The 25,337-nt window shown below is 34.5% G+C and overlaps 1 protein-coding gene and 1 long non-coding RNA gene across 2 annotated transcripts in view; both read right to left on the bottom strand.

The window, feature by feature from the left end:
• The window catches only part of ChAT (Choline acetyltransferase), a 65,489-nt gene extending 60,760 nt beyond the window's left edge, over positions 1-4,729 (bottom strand). The window contains exons 1-2 of the mRNA XM_077428753.1: positions 4,725-4,729; positions 4,123-4,262 (exon numbers count right to left, since the gene is read on the bottom strand). Coding sequence (XP_077284879.1) covers positions 4,123-4,262; positions 4,725-4,729 — 145 coding nt within the window. The remainder of the gene's footprint in view (positions 1-4,122; positions 4,263-4,724) is intronic.
• Positions 4,730-8,111: 3,382 nt separating this feature from the next.
• LOC143911344 (uncharacterized) lies at positions 8,112-14,949 on the bottom strand. Its single transcript, XR_013260566.1, has 2 exons — positions 14,477-14,949; positions 8,112-9,727 (listed from the first exon to the last, which is right to left on the bottom strand). It is a non-coding gene; the product is annotated as an uncharacterized LOC143911344 (long non-coding RNA).
• Between the last annotated feature and the right edge of the window lie 10,388 nt (positions 14,950-25,337).

Genomic DNA, 25,337 nt, shown 5'->3' with positions numbered 1-25,337 from the left:
CTGAGACTTTCACTACAAACCATTTATTTAACATTAAAATGTATACAGATATGGATCTAAAAAATATTTAAACGTCTACTTTACAACAAGGCACTTTGTTTTAAAACAGAAAAGGCTTTCCCGTGGAAAATTGTCGTTTGTGAAATCCAGTTAATTTAACATGGCCCTAAAGCAATCGAATTAGGGTCCGTCGTAGTTGGATTATTCGATTAAATTCAACTACCCCTTTATATACTCTTTTATTTCCCCGACGTTGAGTCTCATTTTACACGTCGTACAATACAGCTTTAATTTATTCGGGTTTGTCGGAAGAATATTTTTTCATGGTTTCCCAATGAAAATTGTCAGGTTGAATAATTTCTCAAGCGTCCAATTTAATTATTTAGATAATGCGACACTAATTTGTCGTCAGACGAACCTTAATTACCGTGTAATTTCCCTTGCGATTTCATCCACATTATGTGTTTAATCTGCAACAAAAGTTTACCAACCCTCAATCGATAAAATGTAGCCTACATTTTAAGATATATTTTATATCAACCAAACCAAAGACCAAACAGGTAGCCCCAATGCGCCTTTCGGGTCAGAAAAATTTAGTATTAGTAGTATTATACAAAGTAAATACATAACTATAACATAACAATCAATGAATTATGATTTTTATTGTGTTATAGATTTTTATGCGTACCATGAAATAAAATTAAACAATATTTACTACTGGCTAAACGATGTTTCTACCGGTATATACATAATTTAGAAGCATTTGTTTCCAATATATACACATTATTAATGGATAATCCTTTATCATATGAAAGACCTAGACTTTATTTATTTATTTTTAATCTATACCAGGAAGGCCTAACAGGTAACTCCAATGCGCTTCCTGGCCTGAAACATTGTACATTTGATACAAGTATTATACAAAATATGTAAATACATGTCAATTAACACCCACAGAGACATCTATGGTCAAATTTGTAAATTAGCAGCATTTTTAAACAATTCAGTGAAATTCGAGATTGCTGAAAACTCTGCTGAGATTTGCTAGAAAATCGATAAGGTTGCCAATTTGTTGGGAACCGTTTCAATGAAAATCAGATAAATTGGCAAACTCTGTTAGGAAACAATCGACCTGGAGTCACAAATCCAAGGTCTAGTCAGCAAAAACAAGTGGGATTTGAACCCGCGACCACTTTGTTCAAAGCATTATATGCTAACAACTAGTTTATTCTGCTGGTTATATAATCCAATATACATATAATTTCGAAAGCGACTTTGTATGTATGTATGTAATGTTTGCTGGTAATCGAAAAACAATTTGATTCGATATGGTTGAGTATTATTTTTTTTTCGATTTAGATATATTTGATAAAAAAGCACATGAATATTTATTATTAGATTCGCCATGTTCAAGCTGTTTATAGTAAAAATACTGAGCGAAGCCGGGTAAAACAACTAGCATATCTATGTATATACATATGTATACAACAAAATTAATATGTTAGTTACGAGTATACTTATTTGTAGTAAATACCCGGCTTTGTTCGGTATTTGTAATATTAACCGCTTAAACATGGCTTATCTAATAGTAAGCATTTGATTAAATTTATTTGAATATTCATTTGTTTTTTTTATTAAATTTTACGAACCAAATAAACACACAGTCTCTTTTGAAATTATATATTAGATATGTTAAAATATATAAATATTATCTCAAACTTTCTCAGTTTGATCACACGTCACAAACATGCTAATTTTATAAATATCACTAGCATTAAACCAACTCCGAATGCAAAACTTTTAATGTAAGCCGTTTCTAACCCTCATTAATCAAACCCCCCCCCCCCATACTTGTTTATTAACCATATTATGTAGAACAAAGTCATATATATGTATGTAAGTATACAATATGGCATTTTTGTATAATTGAGAAGCGCCGCCATTCATGAAATAATTTATTTATATGACGCTACCGTTAAATCGGGAAGTTTTTTTTTTTTATAAGCACTTGTTATTGCACGTGCCGCCTCTGTGAGCTCACACGACGTTCATTTCGCATACAAATTCGCATGCGAAAAACAACGCAAGCATGACGTGACATACACACGAGCTTTCAAAAAGCAAAAAAAAAAAAAGAAATGTTTTTCCAACCCCCACCCCGACTAACGATACACACTGCATACCTCCAAATGATATGTAAACATTTCGGGCTGGTGAACAATCCCTCATGTTTGTACGCCTCGTTCTCTATTTGTCTCAGTTCGGCTTTGTGTCTAGTTTGCTTTTGTCTCGCACCCCCTTCCACCCCTACCTACAATCGTCATCCCCTAAATAAAACAGTACAAGCTGCCCTTTTGTCGTTTGAGCGATTTGTGCAATTGTCATTAGCAGGTTATAGCACGAGACGCCTGTTAACCCTTTCGAGGGCTTTCGATTCACCGTTCGAGCATATCGACAAATATTATTGCACTACTTTGTTCATAACAGTATTAATTGGAAACTATGTACATACATACATATGTAGTCGGATACAAAACACAAACGATTGCACATTCCAAATTGAAATGTTTACGTGTCACTTGACGACACATTTGCATAAATAAAACGATGGAAAATCGCTTTCGATTTCGAGTAAAGGACTTTTACATTCGATTGACATTGAATTTTAAATTTGGTTCTCGAAAGTACGCTTTTACCATAATTTATTGTGACAAATTGGTTTTACCGGTGTGATATTCCCATTGTTGTTTCGAGCTGTTTCTAGTACATTCCATTTAAAATATTAGTAAATAGGTTTTTGAGCTATTTTTTCTCCAATTATGCTGTACATTAACATTAGAATAATATAATACTATGATTGCTAAAATTAAAATTGTAAAATAGAAATCAGTAGATCAGTAGCTATTAAAATATATAGATATAAGATGTATTGTCAACATGATTTAGTAATAATAAAAAGCATTTAAAGATCAAATTTATATATTACAATAGAAGTAATGAATATATTTCGTTTCGTGTGTGAAAACTTTCAATACAAAGTTGGACTAAATTTATTCACCCTATTCGTAATAGTAAAAATACGCCATTTTCATATTTTCTTCTACATACATATAATACGTAAATTATATTTAATATTAAAAATGTTTTATAAAACTGTTCCATTTATCCAACGATACGACATATATGTACGTTAACGTATACATTATTCGACAGCATTTATTTTTGTATGTACATATATGTAGGTTTAATTATATAGAAATTATAAAACAATAGGATATTGTATAGATTTGAAGGTTTTATTAACTGCCATGAATCGGAAAAAATATTCATTGTATAAAAAAATACCTATATAAATATTCATATTTCTACGATTTGAAATTATTTATATTATAATTATTTAAAATTCATAATGTATTAAAACACAGATAAATTATATTGAAAACAATTTACAAATAAAACAGTTAATATTTAAAAAATTTACACTAAAGTATTAATGTTGTGAAACAAAAAGATATAACCGACATATTATAGTTGTATGTAATAAAGAGGACTCAAATTATTCACCTTGACTATAATTTTATTAATGCATAAAAATATCATGTTCTTTTGTATTAAATTAAACTTACTCGTGTTTGTTCATTGAAATTCATTGAAAGTAAATATTTAAAACAAATCAAACAACTGTGACAAATTACATAAGAAACATTTGTGCATGAAAACAGTTATGCACGCTAGACACTAAATTGCACAACGATTTCGTATGCAAAGGTATTAAAATTATCAAACAAAACGCTCGTTGAATTGATATACGATTTTTGCATGCGAAATACATACATATATCTAACGCGTCTAGAATTCGTATGTATAAATCGCATCAAAATCGTCACACATACGAAGCGAAAATAAGATACATGTCATAAGTCACTCGTTAAAATATCAACGGGCAAAACACTAGTTGAAAATTGAAATTTAATTTAATTTCACTTTAAATCTGTTGTAGAGCTATTCGCCCTATAGACGCGATATATACAAGATTTTAATGTGGGGCGGGGGTGGAAATTTTGCGGTTATGAAATGTGCTTTACATCAAATTGGGCCAATTAAGTATAGGAAAAGTCTCACCTGTATCTGTGGGTATAGCTGACCCCAATCGGTTGGCTAGGCCCCTGACCCCGGCGGCAATCCTTTGAGGGGAAGCCCCCAAAAGGGCACCCTGCAGCCTCCCCAGCCCTGAGCCCTGCGCCCCCTCCAGCTTCGGACCTCTTCAAAAAACCACTGACACACTATATAGATATATTTATATCGATTTATTTTTTTATCCCCGCTTCGTTTGTGTCGAATTCGTGCAAATTTATTTAATTTATTTTATATATGAATATTTTTATTTTTTAAATCATAATTTTCGTATATATATATATATATGTATGTATGTAAGATATATTTGTGCCCGGCTCTTGTTCGACCCGTTTCTTTTTTTTTTTTTTTTCTTGATATGTTTAAGATTTTTTTTTCGTTTATTTATTTATATCACACACATTTGTATATTTAATATGATATGTATACGATTTATTATTTTAGAATTATTTATTTAATTTTCGCCTCCCCGAACGTTGTTGTAGATCTGCGAACAAGCACAACGAAAGAAAACATTAGAACTTTCCATTGAAAAGGTAAGCCGAAATTTAGTTCGATGTATTGTTATCTCGCTCGCTCGCTCGAGTAACGCCATAGTGCTGTCTCTTTCTTTGGTTTTTCCGACTACGACTTACGTAACCGGAAAATTTCCTTAACTCGTCATCTTACGTAACGCGACGCGTTTGATTTTTAATCCAAATTGCACTATGCATTGATTATTTTGTGAACTGAGCTGATTTTTGCATTTTTAAAAATGGGAAACAGAAATGAGAGCTTACTTTTTTCATATAAAACTACTGAAAATTTTAGGAATATATATATCAAAAGCGACACTATATAATATGCATTCGTAGACGACTGCATTGAAAGTATATAAATTTAATTGATTATAGTTTAATATAGAATTTTACACCGATTTAATAACTTTTCTACAGATATTGTCAATTGATATTTCTTATTTTTTTAATGCTTCAACATTAAAAAGAAAGCTTACAAGAATTATATATGCAACGATAACTTAAAATGAATTAGTGCGCACACCGATGCAACTTTTCAAAGAATATGTAAACATTTTTTTATCTTCTTTACTTTGCATTTGATTTGAACGTTATATAGGACGACTTTCGAATTGTTTTAAAGTGTGAATTATTAATTTAACTATATATATAGTTTTGGACAATTGTGGCATTACAGGAAAAACCTAATGCGCCACAATGGCCTACATAATTATATAATAACATACTATCAAGTATATATAATGTCGAAAGAAACTTTGTAACTATGTATGTAACTATTGTTGGTTCGTAAATCCGTGACGTCATGTATATTCAAATAAATTTAAATAAAATACAACTATTCAAATAGATTTAATAAAATGTTTACTACTCGATTGGCCATGTTTAAGCGGTTTATATTACAAACACCGAGCGAAGCCGGGTGGAAAAACTAGTATAAACATATAGATCAGTAAAATTTTTTTAATGAATCGTAAAATATATATGTATTGATATAAATTGTATATATAAAAATTTATTCACATAGGAATAGCTTAATTTTATATGTCTAATATATAATTTCGAACGTGACTTTGTAACTATGTATGTATGTATGTAAGGTTTTTTGGTAACATCAAACACAAATCAATGTTTCGATGACGGCGATTCAAATAAATTTAATAAATGAATATTTACTGTACATGTTTAAGCTGTTTATATTACAAACACTGAGCGAAACCGGGTGAAACAACTAGTATTAAATAAAATTGATTTCAATTTAAAATAAAATACGTCAATATTTATGTGAATTGGGATGCGGTGCATCCGCTCTAAAATCGCCAGACAAATCGAACGACAGATTAACGGACGGCTGCTTTAAATGCAATTGTCATCTTCTCGAATGATAGATTGCACATCATATGACGGGTAACCTTTCGATGTGCACAGATGCAATTATTAAAATTGAGTTGGATCTTTCAGGCGAGTTTAATAAGTTCCGAATCTTGCCTTATTAAACTCGCCAGAAAGATCCAACTCAATTTCAATAATTGCATCTGTGCACATCGAAAGGTTACTCGTCGTCTGATGTGCAATATATCATTCGAGAAAACGAGAATTACGTTTAAAGCTGCCGTTCTGTTAATCTGGCGATTTTAGAGCGGATGCACCAAACCCGTGAATTGTTGGGCAAAAAAAGATTAAATAACTCAAACTTTTCTCTCGACCGATTCAACGACTCGACGAAAACTTTAGTATATACTGAATAATTAATCAGGGGCGCAATACCACCCAAAAAAAAAAAATATATATTATATTTAAGTCTAATAGGTGGGTGGCTTTCGGGGGGTGGTCTAGTGGGGGGGGGGTGTGTGTGGGGGTGGTTTGGGGGATGACACTTGCGGTGTATGCGTTGGTCTGGGGCCGGTGGCGCAGTCTCCCGGTCGGGGAGCGAGGCCGGCGGGCTCCTCCAGAGTGGACTGGCAAGGCTTCGATGCGCCCCCTTCGCCCCCCGCAGCACCCCCTCGCCCGGCGACAGGCTGCGCGCACACCCTGCCTCCCCATTGGTCCGTTGGCCCGTGACGTCATAGCGCCAACGGACCAATGGCGTAGGGGCGCGCACCACTCTGCGCCGACACGTCCAAACCCGACGTCTATTTCCACGGGCTTCTCTCGGTTTCAGTGTCACCCAAACGATGTTGCGCGACCGCATGACCTTTCTCCCGCTGGCCATCCCGACCCTTACCATGAATGTTTCAAGCTCGTCTCGTCTGGGACGCGACGGTGGGACGCACCATCGCACACAGTGGTATTTGGCCTGAAAACCTGGTCAAAAATATATGTTTACGCTTTTTATCATAGCAAAATAGTTTCCTGTACAGCAGCTGTTTCCAAACTGGAAGGCGCGCCTTCCAGGGGAGGCGCGGACTATTGCCAGGGGAGGCACCAAAACTTTTTAAAAATAAAATAATTTTCATACCATTATGTAAGAGGGCTGGACAGCAGCGCCTTGTCCATACAAACGTACGTATGGCACTAGAGAAATTATTTTTTAATATGCTATGGATATCCACCATTGGGGTGCATCTATCAATTTATTTTTTTTGATTAATTATTTTTTATAGGAGCTAGGAGCCGCCAAACATCAATGAAATCGCCTCTTTTTTACACCCACGAAAAGAGTCTAGCGTGGTTATTTAACGGTCGATTTTAAAAAAAATACGCCAATCGATGCACAGAAAGTATCTTTCTCATACCGATGGTGAAATTTTTTTAAAAATTGGTCCAGTTTTGGAGGAGAAAATAGTAGAATATGAACCCTCGATTTTGTCAATTTAAAACACGTTTTATCTGATTGTTAAGAGACAATATGTAAAGATCACTGTGTATAGAAATCTGGAATTGCATAGGTATAGAATTTTTTATTTATGCGTTCTAAATTATACACGATAGAAAGGATTTCAAACAGTACTAGGAAATTCCAGATGACTTTTTACAAATATATTGAAAAGCAAAGCAACAGTAATATGGCATTTAAAGGTCTGGGAAAGTATAAAATGAAACAAAATTCCTATATGCCTCGCTTATCAATAGACCTTTAATCAGATAAATTGGAGAATTTTGATAGGAAGCGATCAAGTTCAAGCGATCAAGTCACATATCCAAATCTTACCAGCAGAACTTATGAAATACTTCATATTTATCATATATGTATGTATATGTATAACGTATGGTTTCATTTAATCGAGGTCTAACTAGGGCTTGAACTCAAGACCTCTTATTAGCAAATAACACATGTTAACAACTGAGCTGTTATTAAATCCAGATTGACCATCTCCAGTGAACAATGAACAATGAACCCTCGATTTTGTCAATTTAAAACTCGTTTTATCTGCAACTTCAAAGCGCAACTGTCGCATTCACTTAATATATATATTGATATATATTGTCGCATTCACTCAATATATATGGAAAAGACTTCGATAATGGTTTGATGTAGTTTATTGAAATGTAAAATTTGCACGTGGTGGGCCAGCGGAGCGTACGGAACACAAGCTGTCCGTACGCCGTCTACTCGATGACTCTGTCGACCGTCGCGTATTTCCGCTTGGGCCGACACTAATGCCAACTCGTCAATAATGCCAATCGACAATCAGTTAATAAGACTGTTTGCCACACGTCATTACAAAAGTCGGAACATAGTCCCACATAGGAAAACTGTTGAACAATACAGTTATTCTACAGAGTTACAGCATTACTGACGAGTCGTTTACAATAAATCATAGTTCTTAAAATAATTAAATAGAGGGTGAATAATGAAACCTTTGCCTCATCCAGTGTGAGGATAAAATCAATTTATTGGTTCAGTAATATTTCAACTTATAGGTATACCTCTGGCGAATGTTGTTTCTATTTACATTAAAATTTTTGAAATCTCCTTTGAAGCTGTGAATAAGCATTACAAGATAAGTTTACTTTAAAGAAGAGAGAGTGGACTGTATATGGTTTAAAACTTAAGCATTCCTCATCTTGATGTTAACTTAGACAATACAATGTTGACACTGTTACAGTTGTCAAGACAGATCAGCTATTACCGATCAACTAAACTTGATTAGTGAGTGTAATGCTCCTAAGTTAACTTGATTTCATCAACAAGTAGCACAAACATTGCTAAATTAAAAGTAAATTGGAAAGTCATTCATTCATTCCTACAAGCAGGAAATGAAGGCGAACTATGATTATAGATGTCTCTACGTTAAACATCGAAATGTTCAGTATTATAATATTTACTTATTCTATGATTCACATAAATACTATAAACAGTAAGAGTTAACTTATGGTTTCATAACAAGAAACATAAGACCTGCGGATGACTCCCGGCAGGTTATAATTAAGTAGACATGAAATAATTTAAGATGCTCCATTAAGTGTGGCTTGGAGACTAACATTAACAAATCATGAATCTAATTTTAACTGTCAAATTTGAACAGTTTATTTTAAACTCGGATATAATCCTTCCGAGTGATGACATGAGACAAGTCTTATATTATAAAGACAAAATGATTAAATTAAATTCGGAGATATATATTGCCGAATGTTAAAATGAAAATAGCTTAAATTATACACACAACACAATTAAAGTGAATTACGGAGTACTACTATTAACATTGAATGATTTAAACTCATGATTACGTCTAATAAGTAATATGAGTTGGGGGTAGTGTCTTCGGGTTAAACTAAGCTACCGAAGTTGACGGAATTGAAGCTGCTGTTTCTCCTCCCTCTTGCTGATCTTCCTTCCTGTCAAGTGGTCCTTGTGGTAGAATCGGCAATGGCGCCACTAGATGACTGGACCGACGAAACTCTCCGCTGGCAGTAAAGACGTCGACGACTCGAACTCTGCCATCTGGTCCGGGATACAATTTAGTGATTCGACCCAAGACCCATCGGGTTGGCAGCATGTGTTCCTCCTTTAACAGGACCATTTGACCCACACTCAGATTGTTGCTCGAGTCCTTCTTCCATTTGTGTCGTAACTGCAAAGAATGTAAATATTCCGCCGACCAACGTTTCCAAAATGCTGCTGTGGTCAATTGTATCTGAAGCAGATTGGCATGGACATTAGTGTTATATTTAACCTCCATTGGAAGAGCGAGTAAGGATCTGCCAATTAAGAAATGTCCAGGTGTGAGGGGTAAAAGGTCTAGTGGATCCGAAGACAAGGGACTAAGAGGACGGGAATTCATGCAAGCTTCTATTTGAGTCAATACCGTACAAAATGATTCGAAATTTAAGGTGGTGGCCTTTAACACCTTGTTTAAATGAATCTTCATGGATTTAACCGCTGCTTCCCACAGCCCTCCCATGTGAGGCGCCCTTGGCGGGTTAAACTTCCAACGAATCCCTTCGGAGGCTACATACCGTAGTAGCTTCTCCTCATGAGGACGTTCGTAAATTAATTTTACTAAATTAACGAGTTCACGACTTGCACCGACAAAATTAGTAGCATTGTCGGAATATATCGTATTGGGCCTGCCACGTCTGGCTACGAATCTTCTTAAACAATTTAAGAAATTTGAACTCGTTAAGTCTCCGACAAGTTCCAAGTGAACTGCCTTACTGGAAAAACACACAAAGACACAAACGTAACCCTCAATTATCTTAGAATTCTTATTGCAACCACTCTTCACAGGAAAAGGTCCTGCGAAGTCTATCCCCACATGACTGAAAGGAAAATTCGCAGTGGTACGTTCAAGCGGGAGCAATCCCATTAATCTATTGTGTGACAGTGGTTTATTTCTGAAACAAATGACACATGAACGCACCACTCCTTTGACAGTATTATGTCCGGCCAATGGCCAATAGGTCTGCCGCAATAACGACAGTAAGGCTTGAGTACCCAAGTGAATATATTTCAAGTGCGCATCTCGGACAATCATGTGTGTAAGTTTATGCTTATTTGACAAGATAATGGGTGACGTTGATAGAGTTGTTCCCAGAGGAAGTCTACTTCCAACACAAATTAAATTCTCATGGAATAGAGGGGACAATTTAGCTAATTTACTGCTACTGGGAATTGGATGTCCCTTGCTCAGCAAACGATATTCCAATGGAAATGATTCCATTTGCGATAACCTTATCAAATTATTTAAAGCATCTTTTAATTCGAAAGCGGACGGTTCGTTATTTTCTTTAACGTTTAATTGTTTATTCCTTAGTGGCCGACGAACATATGATAAAACTCGAAGGAGTCTTGGAAGATGAGAATATTTATCTATCTAATTATTTTCCCTCACAAGGGTAGCGTTAGTGACTACCCTTCTCTCTGGAAGATCTATTGTGATCTCAGGAGGTCTTCGAGGCCATCGTGATTCATCTAATTTCAACCAACTAGGGCCGTCCCACCATAACGAATTATGATTTAATTGTACATTTTTATTTTTCTCTGCTATTTGAATCTGTCGGTACATCTGCTTAATATCCGCAGTAATCACGTATTTATGGAGTCGAAAGTTGAGTAGTAAACTTAACAAATCTGATTGGACACTAGGTCCCACCATCAAAATATTATTTAGTGAGATATTGGACGTTGTCTTTGCGGACGCATCAAAAACTACACGATATTTAGTGGTAAGGCTAGACTCCTTAACTACGACGTGATGAGGTGAATAACAATGAACCTCATGTGCCTCCGGAGGTTCACACTCTGACATATGTCCTAAATTTATGTACTCTTCTAAAACTTTATTGTATTCCATTTTTAAATTATTATTGGCTAAAAAACGTCTTTCCAAAGTTTTGTGTCTTTTCTCCGCAATGTGCAATGAACTTCCTAATACTACCGGGGAATTTTTATATGGTAAAGCTACACAAAATCTACCGTTTTTATCTCGTGATGTGTGTGCTTGGAAATGTTCCTCACATCTTTTCTCCTCAAGAGATTGATGCTTTACCATAGGAACCTGGTCTATCATCCAAAAGTTTTGAATGTGACTGTCTAATTGACTTAAGCCTATGTGGCTCTTCCCTGGAGCATTATTTACTTCGGGATATGGACCAACTATTGTCCATCCGAATTCGGTATCCTTTAAGATAGGCATACCTTTTCCTAACTGGATGGTTCCTGCTTTCATAGCATGAACGCAAATCTCGGCGCCGAGCAATAAATCGATTGGCGTCGGTTTATTCCAAAGGGGATCTGATAACTTGATTCCCGCTGGTATTGAAATTAACTGTTGATCCAGTTTCACAGTTGGAATTTCGCCAGTAATTTCTGGTAATACCAAACACAACACTTTGGTTGAGTAATTAGTGGTTGAAGACCTTATGGTCACCTTGGTGATGTGACGAATGCTACTTTCTTGATTAGCGATACCTACAATTTTTTGAGAGATTTTCTCTAACTTGAAGTTATTCTTCTTAGCGAAAGATGTGGTAACATAGTTGACTTGTGAGCCGGAATCTAATAATGTGCGACCCTTAACGACCGTTCCATTGGACGTTATAATGTCTACTTGTACCGTGGGTAAAATTATCTCCCTTTGAGAGAAATAAGTAGAATGAGCATTAATTGACTTCCTTCCCGTATTATTTGAACTAAATGTATCGTCCTGATGCAACAAAGTATGATGGTTTTGTTTGCACCTTAAGCAATTATAGTTAGACTTGCAATTTGTTATCTTATGCGATGAATTTAAACATTTAAAACACATGTTATTAGATTTAACGAATTCATTTCTTTCCATACTGGATTTTGCTTTGAATTTATCACATTTGCCTATGAAATGATTATTCCGACAAAATGCACATGCGTTTACCTTACTTGATGGGTTTTTATTCGCGACATGAGTTCTCCTGATTCGTTGACGGTTATGAGGGAATTCTTTCACCGTAATTACCGATGCAGTAGATTGTAATACGTTACATCTATTCTGCAGAAACGTTTCTAACTTCTCGTACGGTGGCATTTCTCTGTCAACCAGAGATGTTTCCCAGTCCTTTAATAAACTAAATGGTAATTTCCTTAGAACTAAACATGTTACCCATGGATCTAAAATTTCTCTCGCGTAACCCAACGATTCAATGTTTTTAATACACACTGTTACCTGATTCAATAGATTTCTCAATTCGATATGTGATTCTCTTGTGATTAATTTTAAGTCACAAAGTGAGTTAATCCTAGTTTTGAGATTAAGTCTTGGTAAATTATATTGCTTGTCTAAAATACTCCAAGCTATTTCGTAATTGTCTGAGCTAATATCTAAACCTGATACAGCTGCCAAAGCGGGACCGCGTAATGATTGATGCAAATATAGTAATTTCGTGACATTCGAATATTCCGTTTTGTTTCCTATTATATTCTTAAAAGCTTGTTGAAACGATTGCCATTCAGATGGATCTCCCTGAAATGTGGGAATGGTTAACGTCGGTAACTTATCTCTAGCAAATTTAATTGTTGCTTGCTCTACCTTCAGTTTACAATCTTGAATGGATTGTCTCTCTAATGCTGCTTTAAGATTTTGAATTGTCATTGTGATTATGTAGAACTCTTCGTCTATTTGATCCGCCTGCTCTATATCTGTGATGTTGTCTAAATACTCATAATGGAGTTTTTGGAGATAGTCGTATGCTTTTTCAATAAATTGATACTGTCCTTCATTTATTTCGGAGATTCTGTCTATTTTCTCCTGTAGTCTTTTAAACGCGCCCGAATACCTTAATTCTATTGACGTCATTGTAACTTCTACTTTATTTTCTTTCGCTAATGTTTTTATCGATTGAGTCTGACTTCGAGTCTGATGTATTCTAGAGCTTGACCTGTCTCTAATAGGTTCTACGTCCCTAGTTGGATTTCGACCTTTATGCGACTGGGAAGTCGAAGCTTCTATTTCCTCGTTTTCAGCACTTGACATTTGTTTCAGAAAGTTGCACTATTTCGTCTCATAAATACAGTTATTCTCTACTATAGCTGTCAATTGAACTATTCGTAGAGATAAGGTAATAATATTCAATGATTCACCGTGAATCTTAATATTCTACTTTAACTATTATCACCAGAATCTATCCAACATATTTTGGAAGAAATAACAACCCTAAATTGGTGGGTGCTTGATTTAAACCACTTTGGGGCTACAAGTCTTGTGATTTATTTTAAATCACCACTGTTTCATCACACATTATGAAACAAAGAGATCTACCGATGTATGAATATGCCGGTATGTACTTGATTTAATCCACTTTGGGGCTACAAGTGTAATTCCACATTTATCGTGGAAGGGGGGGGGGGGGGGAGGGTGTTTCTACACACATTAAGAAACAAAGATCTACCGATATGAATATACCGGTATGTACTTGGTTTAAGCCACTTTGGGGCTACAAGTATAATTCCACATTTATCGTGGAAGGGGGGGGGGGGGAGGGTGTTTCTACACACATTAAGAAACAAAGATCTACCGATATGCATATACCGGTATGTACTTGGTTTAAGCCACTTTGGGGCTACAAGTATAATTCCACATTTATCGTGGAAGGGGGGGGGGGGGAGGGTGTTTCTACACACATTAAGAAACAAAGATCTACCGATATGAATATACCGGTATGTACTTGATTTAATCCACTTTGGGGCTACAAGTATAATTCTCCACGTGCTTTGCTAATTTTACACTACATCTGATTTTACACTTTTAATACGAAATTCGATGCGACCGATGAAACATTCCTTCGTAGCGCGATATTATTTTATACAATCGCGTTAATTAATTGTTATACTTTAAAACATATTTTAAAACTGACCTACCCACATGATTGCCTTTTGAACAGATTGCCTGAGATTGAATACATTCACTTACTTGAATATCCTTTACGATGTTTATGTGATCGTTCCGATAATTTTGGATTACCTCTGTGTCCCATGCGTCTTTGTAGGTTATGTTTTTATTTATATATTTTCTGCGTCAATCACGCGGTCATGTACCTCTGTACATCAATCAATATATTGCTGAAATAGAAGCAAACATGTTATTAGTATTGGAAAGGTATGGATAGTAACAAAGGAACGATACCGATTTCTTAATTGACATCCATTTTTTCTCGACCACGTTTTTTCCTATTGGTTTGTCCGTTTGGTGTTGTGGCCTAGGTTACTGGTGTCCGGTTCGAAGTGACCATCATGGAAAAGACTTCGATAATGGTTTGATGTAGTTTATTGAAATGTAAAATTTGCACGTGGTGGGCCAGCGGAGCGTACGGAACACAAGCTGTCCGTACGCCGTCTACTCGATGACTCTGTCGACCGTCGCGTATTTCCGCTTGGGCCGACACTAATGCCAACTCGTCAATAATGCCAATCGACAATCAGTTAATAAGACTGTTTGCCACACGTCATTACAAAAGTCGGAACAATATACATACACTCAATATATATATCGAAGAAAGGAACGGTAACAAAATTAAGGTTTCGGGTGTACAGCCCTCTTAATATCTGCAAATAAATAAAACTTCATATTTTATTTTTTTATTTTACATACAATTCTTCTTCTTGTTAATGCCTTGTCCGCATCCGGACGTTGGCGACCACCTCGTCGATTATTTGAATATATCCGCATCGGTCTTCAGCGGCTCGGAACAGCTCTTCGGCGCTCATATCGGTCCACATGCGCATGTTTCGAAGCCAAGATAACTTTTTCCTGCCAATCCATTTTTTCCTTCTATTTTCCCCATGGTTATCAAATGGAGAAATTCGTATTTTGGACCCCATATCATGTGTCCGAGGTACTCCATCTTTCTCCGCTTGATGACAGAAACAAGTTCCCTGCCTCTCCCCATCATGCCGAGGACAGCTTCGTTTGATATATTTTTGGTCCACGGAATCTTCAGCATACGCCTATAGACCCACATCTCAAAAGCTTCAATGCGGCTGATCATCTTGGTTTCACTTGAGTCCACGTCTCACATCACAGTAATACTGTCCAGACGTAGCTCTTCGCGAATCTCAACCGCGTATGAAGATTGAGATGCTTGTTTGTAAGCGCCGCCTTCATTTTTACAAATGTTGTTCTAGCCATCTCGATGCGGATTCTTAGATCTTCATCTGGGTCCATCAATTCATTCAGCCAGGTACCCAGGTATTTGAATCTTTTTACTCTTTCTATCACCTCTCCATCCAAGGTTAGATTCCCGGTGTCTGTTTGCATTCTATCTACTATCATAAATTTTGTCTTCTTTAGATTTATGCGCAGACCTCTTCGATTGCTTTCTTGAATCCGTATTCAGACGTAGGCGACTACCATGGGCAGACATCGTTTATGGCCCGTGCGAATTCTTCCCTATCATGGGCAAGCCGAAATAACTTTTCGAGACCGAGTCCCATCCATGACCTGATGTTCCGGAGCCAAGAGAGCTTCTTTCTCCCAAGCCACCGTTTGCCTTCTATTTTCCCTTCTATGATTGTTTGTAGAAGGCGATATTTGGGGCCGCGAATAATGTGGCCAAAGTATTCCATTTTACGGCGCTTCACCGTGTCAATAAGCTCTCTCTTTTTATGAAGAAGAATATGAAGAAGCTGGAGGACTGTTTCGTTTCTTACATGCTCCTTTCACGAGATCTTTAGCATCCTCCGGTAACACCACAATTCAAAGGACTCTATCCTGTTCATGGATGCCACTAACAGTGTCCACGTTTCGCATCCGTACAGCAACACCGACCAAACATAGGAGTGCAGGACTCTTAAACGCAATTTCATAGACAACCTTCGACAACATAAAACATTTTTCGTGCTGCCGAAGGCATTTCTTGCTATTTCGATCCTTCTTCTTATTTTCACATACATATATACAAATATACCAGGACGGCTTAACAGGTATACCCCAAATGCGCCTTCCTGGTCCACATAATTATTACATAGATACATGTAAATCTAAACAATATCTGACATCTATCGTCAGATATTACAAATATCGTATGAATACGATAAATAACGATGAATAACTTTCATGTAACAATACGAATTTTATATTCGATAAACAACCACAGAGACATCTAAGGTGGGCAATATGGCGAAACCTAAGATATAACAATAACTAGAGGTTCGCAACAGAAAATTGGGAAGGAAACGCCAATTTTACAGGAATCGCTTCAATGAAAATCAGAAAAATTGGCACATTCTGATAAGAAACGATCGACCTAGACAAATCAAGGTCTGGCCAACAGCGAGACTTAGCGGGGATTCGAACTCGTAACATCAAGTACGAAATAATTCAACATTCACCACTAGACCACGCTGCTGGTTATCGTAGCTTAACCTAGCTTACTGTGAAGCTAATATCGCTTTTACTGTTAAGCTAATATCGTAGTTACGAGTTATGTAAAAATGAATTATTGTTTATTTATATGTATTTTACATATTTATTTATTCAAGAATACTTGGGAAAGGCGATGGGCCCAAGGGGTTTGATAATAAAGTAGTACAAAAATACAAATATTAAATAAGATAATGAAGAAATTGAAAATAAAAATCAACAAAGAAAATATGAACCACTCAAAATAGACGAAAATAAAACAAAAAAGAGAAAATTTAAAAGATAAAATAGAATTTAAAAAAATGGAAGAACTACAAAAACCCATTTATTTTAATAAAATGATAAAGTTTATGTTTAAAAAGGTTTAAGTTGCTAATTAATTGGATAGACTATTCCAACCTTAACCACTCTATTTGAAAAGAAGGATTCTCTAATTATTTTGTATGATGACCGGAAACATGCACTCGAGATAGTTGCATTCTCTAGACATCCAAATTTTCAAAGATGCTCAAGAAAAACTAACGCAATATAATTCTACAAAAAATTGTCAAGGGTATGTGTCAAGGGTAATTGTCAAGGTGCTAACCTTTTTTTGTGGAATTCTATTCCGTAAGTTATTTTTGAGCACCTTTGAAAATTAGGACTTCTCGAAACTGCGCTACTATTCAGTGCAATTTAGTGCATCTTTCCGGGAACCATTTTGTACATAAATATGTGCTATATGTACAACATAATATATTATATTTTTCCCAGACAGACAAATACTGCGCTTGATATATAAAATATATGTATATTAATATTATTATAAAATAAATTGTGTTAATATTATTATATAATAAATTGTGTAATATTATTATAAAAAAAATATAATGACAACGTTTATTCCAAAAATAAATAGCGCATTTGTCTGCTTAAATTCTTCTCAAGCAATTATTGCGTATTATTACATACATAATTATGTACATATGTACTTTTTGAAGGCAAACTTCTGGAATTAGCTTCTCCAGTCTATTAACCAAACAACCGCGAAAGTATACAATTTGAAGACGAAGGATTAAATATTAATTCTAAAATAAATGAAAGGTACAGTTTATATGTATATTATATATAAGATTGTGAAGGCATATATAATCTTCCATACATATGTATGTAGTTGAGAGAAAATAAAATTTAATGCTTGCCTTCCTTTTGGGAGACATTTTATGACATTCTTGACACTTGAAGCATCGCTGTCATTAATTATAAGTAGAACCTACATATTATATAAATTTGTATTTGAACTACATACAGAGTATAATATAATACGTACATTTTCAATATACTATTTAAATTACTTCGAGGTAATTTGTATAAGGCTTATATACATATATATTTTTTTGCTGTTTTTATAATAGTAGCTCAGCCTCGTACATTCATTATTACATTTATATAGACTTTTTAAAGCCTTATAAAAGCCGTGGAGACAACGATGACAGGACCTGGCATTGGTGAGATTATGTCCGCTCGGTTTATGTGTCACATAAAAAGCCTTTTCCCCACATTAATGTTGTAAAATGACTGTCACATGTTGATGCGAAAAAATAATGTGAGATTTTCCGAAAGTTGAATTGAAAATTTGACATTTTGAATTTGCTCTGTAATATTTTTCCCATCGATCGTTCGTTAGCTGTCCAATTAGTTGAACTTTTGCGCTTCCCCCATTACTGTAAATAATTGACGAAATTCACATATATATGTACATATCTACACAGGTATGTACATATATAAAAATAAAAGCTTTTAAAAATGAAATTCCCGAAGGCCTAACTCCGACAATACATATTATCGACAGATCGAAATACATCAAATTATTAAATTATTATTTTCCATTGTTCATGATAATTAAATATTTATTTATTATATATAAGGCAGATTTTTAAGTGTATTGACATAAATAAAAATTTACATGTTATCATTCATAATATTACGTCATCATTTGAGATCTTGCAAATAGTAAGGTATAATTTATACGTAAAAACAAAATTAACATTTCAAATGTACATATCGATGGCTTGATTTTTAAATGCTTTTTATTATTACAAAATTATGTTCACAATACATCTTTATATATATTTTAATAGCTACTGATCTACTGATCATTTTCTATTTTACAATTTTATTATAATTTTGTTAGTAATCATAGTATTATATTATTCTAATGTTCATGTACAGCGTAATAGGAAAAAGAGCTCAAAAACCAATTTACAATTCTTATAAACGCTCATAATACATCTAATACATAATATTAAGTAAGGAATATCTAAAATCGATGACCTAAAGCAGATTGTGTTTAGGTAATCTGTGTTTATACCTGAAGCGTATATCGATGGCTTAGTGCACGGATATTGTATGTCCATTTTTGAGTTTGTATCTAATTTTAAGTTTGTAGATGCTGGAATAATTCGGGTTTTTCTTTTCAAGGTAATTTATAGATAATTGAAAAAGAGTCTGAATTGTTCCAGCATCTGATATAAACTTGAAATTCGGTACAAATTCAAATATGGACATACAATATCTGTGCACCAAACCATCGATATGTACCATTATTTGAACCGTATTTTTTACATATATCTTTTATAGATATGAAATAGTACAAAAAAATACAAATTGTATTTCAACTAGTGTTGTACCCGATGACATATCATCGCATATTTAATTATTAAATAAAATAAAAAAATTAAAAGAAACGTGTCGTCGGTCATGTGTTTGATCCCCACGCAGTCAAATTTTTTTTAAATACCTTTTAAATATATTTAATTTAATGTTTATATTTAATTGTTACTACCTACATACATATAAGCAATATAAAACACCGATAGAAAAATTGATTAAGTAGATTTTCAATAGATGGCGGTAAATTCTCTGCCTAGCGGAAACATTTAGTAGCGATCAGTATCGATAGAAGTTTTTTGGCAATGGTTTAGCTGTGACGTACATATCTATTTCGAATCGAAACGACTATTATAGTAAGGCGAGCGTTATCTCAGACAGACAGAATAGCGATATTCTGTATATGATTTTAAATAGATGCGATTGTTTTTTTTCCAATTTTTTTAAACATAGGTACATATAATTTCTTACATTATCAAAATTTTAATAATAAAATTAAATAAAAAATGTACACTAAAAACAAAATAGAAATAAAATTTAGGAGCCGAGAAGATTATAATTGGATATAAAGTTTTCCACTACATATTTAATTTTCAACCATTGTGTTCACCAACCAAGCTCTTTGTGCCGCCTGGTGCGACATCCACAATACAAACATTTGCATAAGTAATTAACGTGGTTTTTCCAACCCTCCCCGAAATTCTCTCGTCACCCCACTCGATTTGAACAATCATCCCCATTCAGATAATCCAATAAGCAGCACCAAAAGACACCAAGTTGGCACTTTTTTGGCAAAAAACTCTTGAAAATCGATCGGCGACCTTGAGTTATTTTCAAAACAAAGGTGTAAATGTTTCGATCGTGAGCTTCCGGTATAGGTGGCTCGAATGGTGTGGGCTCGCCTTGCCACCCCTCGTATGAAAGACATGGACTGTTATTTCCCACGGGGGTGATGCCGCTTCCACCACCGTCTCTTGCACAACGGTAACAGCCCTTAGACTGTTCGATAGTCGATGCAGGTTCTCGACATCGATATGACGTCTATTGGAAATACGTGTTCTTATAAATCTCATTTTAGATACCGCTTACGCCCATTTCTTAGCAATTCGATGGTCGCAGCAGTTTCTCGCCGACTAGCAACTTATCAATCAGCATATGTATATCGCTTTTTTTCGCAACGAAATACAATCTTAGTTACGGTTGCTATTCTTCAAGGACTCGAATAACACTGTTCGAAAAATGACGACTTTTTTTGGTTCAGAGACGAGATATGACTTTTCTTATAGATCTATGCCCAGTGAACACGAATCTGGTAATAAAAGATGTTGATTTGCTCGAGATTCGGAGATATACATATGTGTTTTTTAAATCGCGCGATTTTTCTATATCTTGGTGTTGTTAGGTCGATGTCTCAAAATCTGTCAATTTCCTGTTCAAAATGAATATTGGAATCTATAGTCGGGTATTTTATCTTTCATTTTGAGTACTTTTCAGCTTTCAAAACTCTCTAAGTAATCGTCCAGTTCAATACAAATGTCAAAAGTACGTATTTTCACTTGGGATTTTTTACCACTGTTAATACTTTTTTATTATTGAGTATTTTCTATTAAAATATGTTTATTGGGATAGTATTCTGGCCCCAATATTTAATATAAAATAGTTTCTCCGAATACGTATATGTATCTCCAAATCTCGAGCCAACCAACATTTTTTATTACCATATTCGTGTTTACTGGACATAGATCTATAAGAAAAGTCATATCTCGTGTCTGAACCATTTTTCGTGTCGAACAGTGTAATTATTAAATTATAGACTTCAATAATATACTATTAAAACTATACACTTTTTTTACTACGAACTCATATTGTATGGTATTTACTTTATTTATGAAGAATTAAAAATAGATGGAGTTTTGTGATTGTGATAAAATTCAACCTCGAGATATTGACTGATCTGTACTCAATATCGATTATTAATCACGTTTTAATTTGATAGTTTTAAAAAATGTGTGCTATAATTTGGTGATTTTCCGTTTCAAGTTATGGTTGGAGCTCTACTAACGTGTCGTAATAAACCAACTGGTAACGTGTTTACCAACAAACACATTTCCTTGACTACACAATGGTGCTTCAAACTTTCGCGTCGGTAAAATCGTAATTACGAATATTATTATTAAGAAGCTTTTTCCCGTTTTTTTTTCACAGTAAACTTCCCGAACATGCATACAACAAATTATGTACGGTGTGTACATATAAAGGATTTATTTAAGCGTTCTAAAAAAAAATTGTTGGATTTGAATATTTTGGAAACCTTATATTTGTACATATGTAATATGTATACGCAAAAACGTTCCACATTTTACTGGACGTGTTAAAAATATTCGATGAATCGTTTAGAATTTTTCTACAGCAAAATATGCTCGGAGGTATGAAATTGATATGAGTTCAAGCGCCAAGTTTTGGCTTTAGTCGGGATTAATTTGAAACTGAGACATCAATCAGTAGACACACCCTGTATAGAAAGTTGGTTTTTCACATCGAGCGGATGATCTCGATTGCCATTTAATATTCGTCGAACAAATCGGCCGTAATCTGATCGATCCGAATATAAAAATTCAAGTCGTGTTCGAGACCGCTTATCCCTTCAAGCTAGAATCTTCTCCTTATCCCTGTAACTTTTCAACAGTAATTAAAACTTTTTTTAGTCCACTTTTCCCTCAAAGGGTCCCCTTTTGAAATATTCATGTATCGGACAGATTATGATAAGTGGACACGCTCTGAAATAATTTCAATTTACGTATAATATTACATGTACATATATACTTTGTGCCAAAACACATAATATGCGAAATATCAATTTGTGTTCAATTAAACCGTTCCAATTTCGAAACTCAATACTCGACATCGAGATTAAAATTGGTAAATTCAAATGGTGCTATTTGATATTTGTAATCTCGACTAAATAATGGATTCTGTCTGATAATAAAATGCTTAATAGATTTAAATGGAAATTTGTGTTTGATAGGCAGAAAACTCGTTGCCTTTGATGATTGTATAGTATATATTATATCTTACAATACGAAAAAATAATAAAAAGATCTAATTTTCTTATTGTTAAGAAGGCCATAACCCGAGTGTATTTACTTTCCCTTGTGGTAACGAGAGATGAAGAAAAGCAGGCGTGTATAGAAAGGGCAAAAAGGGAAGCATAACAAAATAAATTAAACTGTTGTGCTTTCAGTTGAAATTATAATGGTGAAAATTCTGTTTTAATCTGATAAAATCATGTTACAATTAAATAATTGAAGTTTAAATGACTACATGCATATGTACCCATGTTTCTGTCTGTATCTCAATATTTCTAACTATTATGCATATATTCCTACACATCTGCTAGTAAACAAAAATAGAAGAAAATAAATAAACATGACATAAAAATTCTTAACTGCTCAAACTAAGTCAACTGTTCCAATTGAAGTGGTGCAGCAAATGACGAGACATGTGACAAATGTCAATGGCACCATCCAGTGAGCTTAGCCTTTGAAGGACGGAGCGTCGAGATCGAACGAGTGTCCTGAACCAGGGTCGAGTAAGACCCCAGTATTTTTTAATCAAAATACAGCTTTTATCAATACAAATGTGTTCAATATATATCTTATTCATCATTTTATACATCAACATAAAAAAGTTTTAGTCCTATACATAGCATGTTTTTGACTATTTTTTTATTAAAAAATGACGACAAGCATCAACATACAAACGCACATAGGTAAGACCAGCAGGCGACTGCATGACTCAATAGCCACGCGCCAAAAGCGACGAAAACAATAGCTTACGAAAATATAACTGTCCCTTTCTCTTGCATTGATTCATCGATCAACATGAATATGCAAGCGAACAGTCAAAAACTTGACTTATCGCTACCGGCTTTAAATCATACTTTGGAACGTAGAAATGTATAAATGTATTTTTTTACGATATACCACTTTTCTAAATCATACAAAATCTATTAAAATAAATTTCTTGTAGTTCATTCTAGGAATACAAGAAATATACATAGGGTGTATAGCTTTGAAAACCACATAGTTATTACGAAAATCGTAAAAATTGGGGCACTTGCATACCCCACTTCGGTGAGGGAGGGTTAACAAACGGGGGCCACGAGCAATTGGAGAATTGAGATTAAATGAAGAATTTTAAATTAATTTCAATATTAAAATTAAATAATGATATTCAATTATATTAGATATCAAACAATAAATATTAAATCCTCAACACTATAATCGACGAAGACAATTTATTGACACACATTGCCTTCTTCAGCAGTATCTCTGTTCACCATTGACATCGCGAATGTCTTCCTACCTGTCGGTGAGGATTAGAGTTACTTCAACCCCTGAAACATCGCCTTTCCAGTTATCTTTCCATCAGAATTTGCAGCAAAAACACGCGGATATATGTATTATATAAGTATGTATGAACATGCACACGTCTTATTCAAACGATCGCCCACCACAAGTACTAGCAAATTTAAGATGACTTCAAGCAAGGCTACAAGTACTGTGGGTTTTAAAATTTGAAAACATGAAAACAATAGACGATAAAACCTTTACGATTTAACTAAACATTAAATGTACTTCTATGTATATGTACATTTACATATATCTTCACTTTCACAATTTGAGTCATTTGCCACTCACGTAATCATTCCAACGTCTTTTTTTATATATATATATAAATATATACATTCGAAATTTCACTCGTCCTTTCCTACATAGTCATCATTCGCAGTACGTGACCAGCACCGTTAACGTGACGCTCGATAACGGTAAATAAACGGATCCTACGTGAGTGTTTCGCATTATTGCGAACCTTAGGATACACTTTTCGAACTCGCACAATTTCCATTGTATTATATTACACATAAACCACGAAAAAAAACGTGCTTAATGAGAAAAAAATCCATACAAAAGTACGCTGTGTAGTATTCGAGAAATATATATTACATATATACATATGTACATATGTAGTGTGTCGGTTAACGAAGAATCCCCGTTACGAGCTCGAAGCTTAACGGCTGCGGCTGCCGTTAAGCTCAGGGGATCTTGGGGGGATGTGTCGTCAACTAGCGATATTGGAGCCCCATTCTAACTATGTAATAGTTGCAAATTTTATTATGAAGTTTGTAACATCTGATCGCTTATGGTATGTATGTAGTTTGAAAAAGTTCAGTGAATTTCGTAACTTTGACTTTTGCATGCGAAATTTTCAAGTAAGACTTTAAATATTATGAGAATGCTGTTTTTTTACACATATTTTATCTTGAAACTCTTTGTCAAAGTACTTTACAATTTATAGTCACTTGTGTGATTCCTATACGTTTAAAATATTTAGTGTAATATGTCTTCGTTTGAGTATTTTATCTATACATATCACGGTCTCAAAATGCAATGATTATATGTAGCTCTACAATTGAGTTATCATCATAATTTTTGAGAAATTTTGTATATTTTATAGTGGTCTATTAGATTATTTATTTTGATGTAAGCCTGACCGATAAATGTTTGTTTTAAATTTTAACGCAAGAAAGTGTTAAAAATGCTGTTCATAGAAAGTGTGTTTAATTTTTCAATTTGCTTTCTGCGATACTTCGTTTTAAGATGGTGTTTTTTTTTTCATCACTTTTAATTATAAGCAGTTAGAATTTAGTATGTATGTGCAAATTAATGTTAATATTTGTAGATTTTTATATATGATATTTCGA

The sequence above is a fragment of the Arctopsyche grandis genome, chromosome 4 (genome assembly GCF_051622035.1).
Source record: "Arctopsyche grandis isolate Sample6627 chromosome 4, ASM5162203v2, whole genome shotgun sequence".
NCBI classification, from domain to species: domain Eukaryota; kingdom Metazoa; phylum Arthropoda; class Insecta; order Trichoptera; family Hydropsychidae; genus Arctopsyche; species Arctopsyche grandis.
This window is presented reverse-complemented; position numbering and strand designations above follow the sequence as displayed.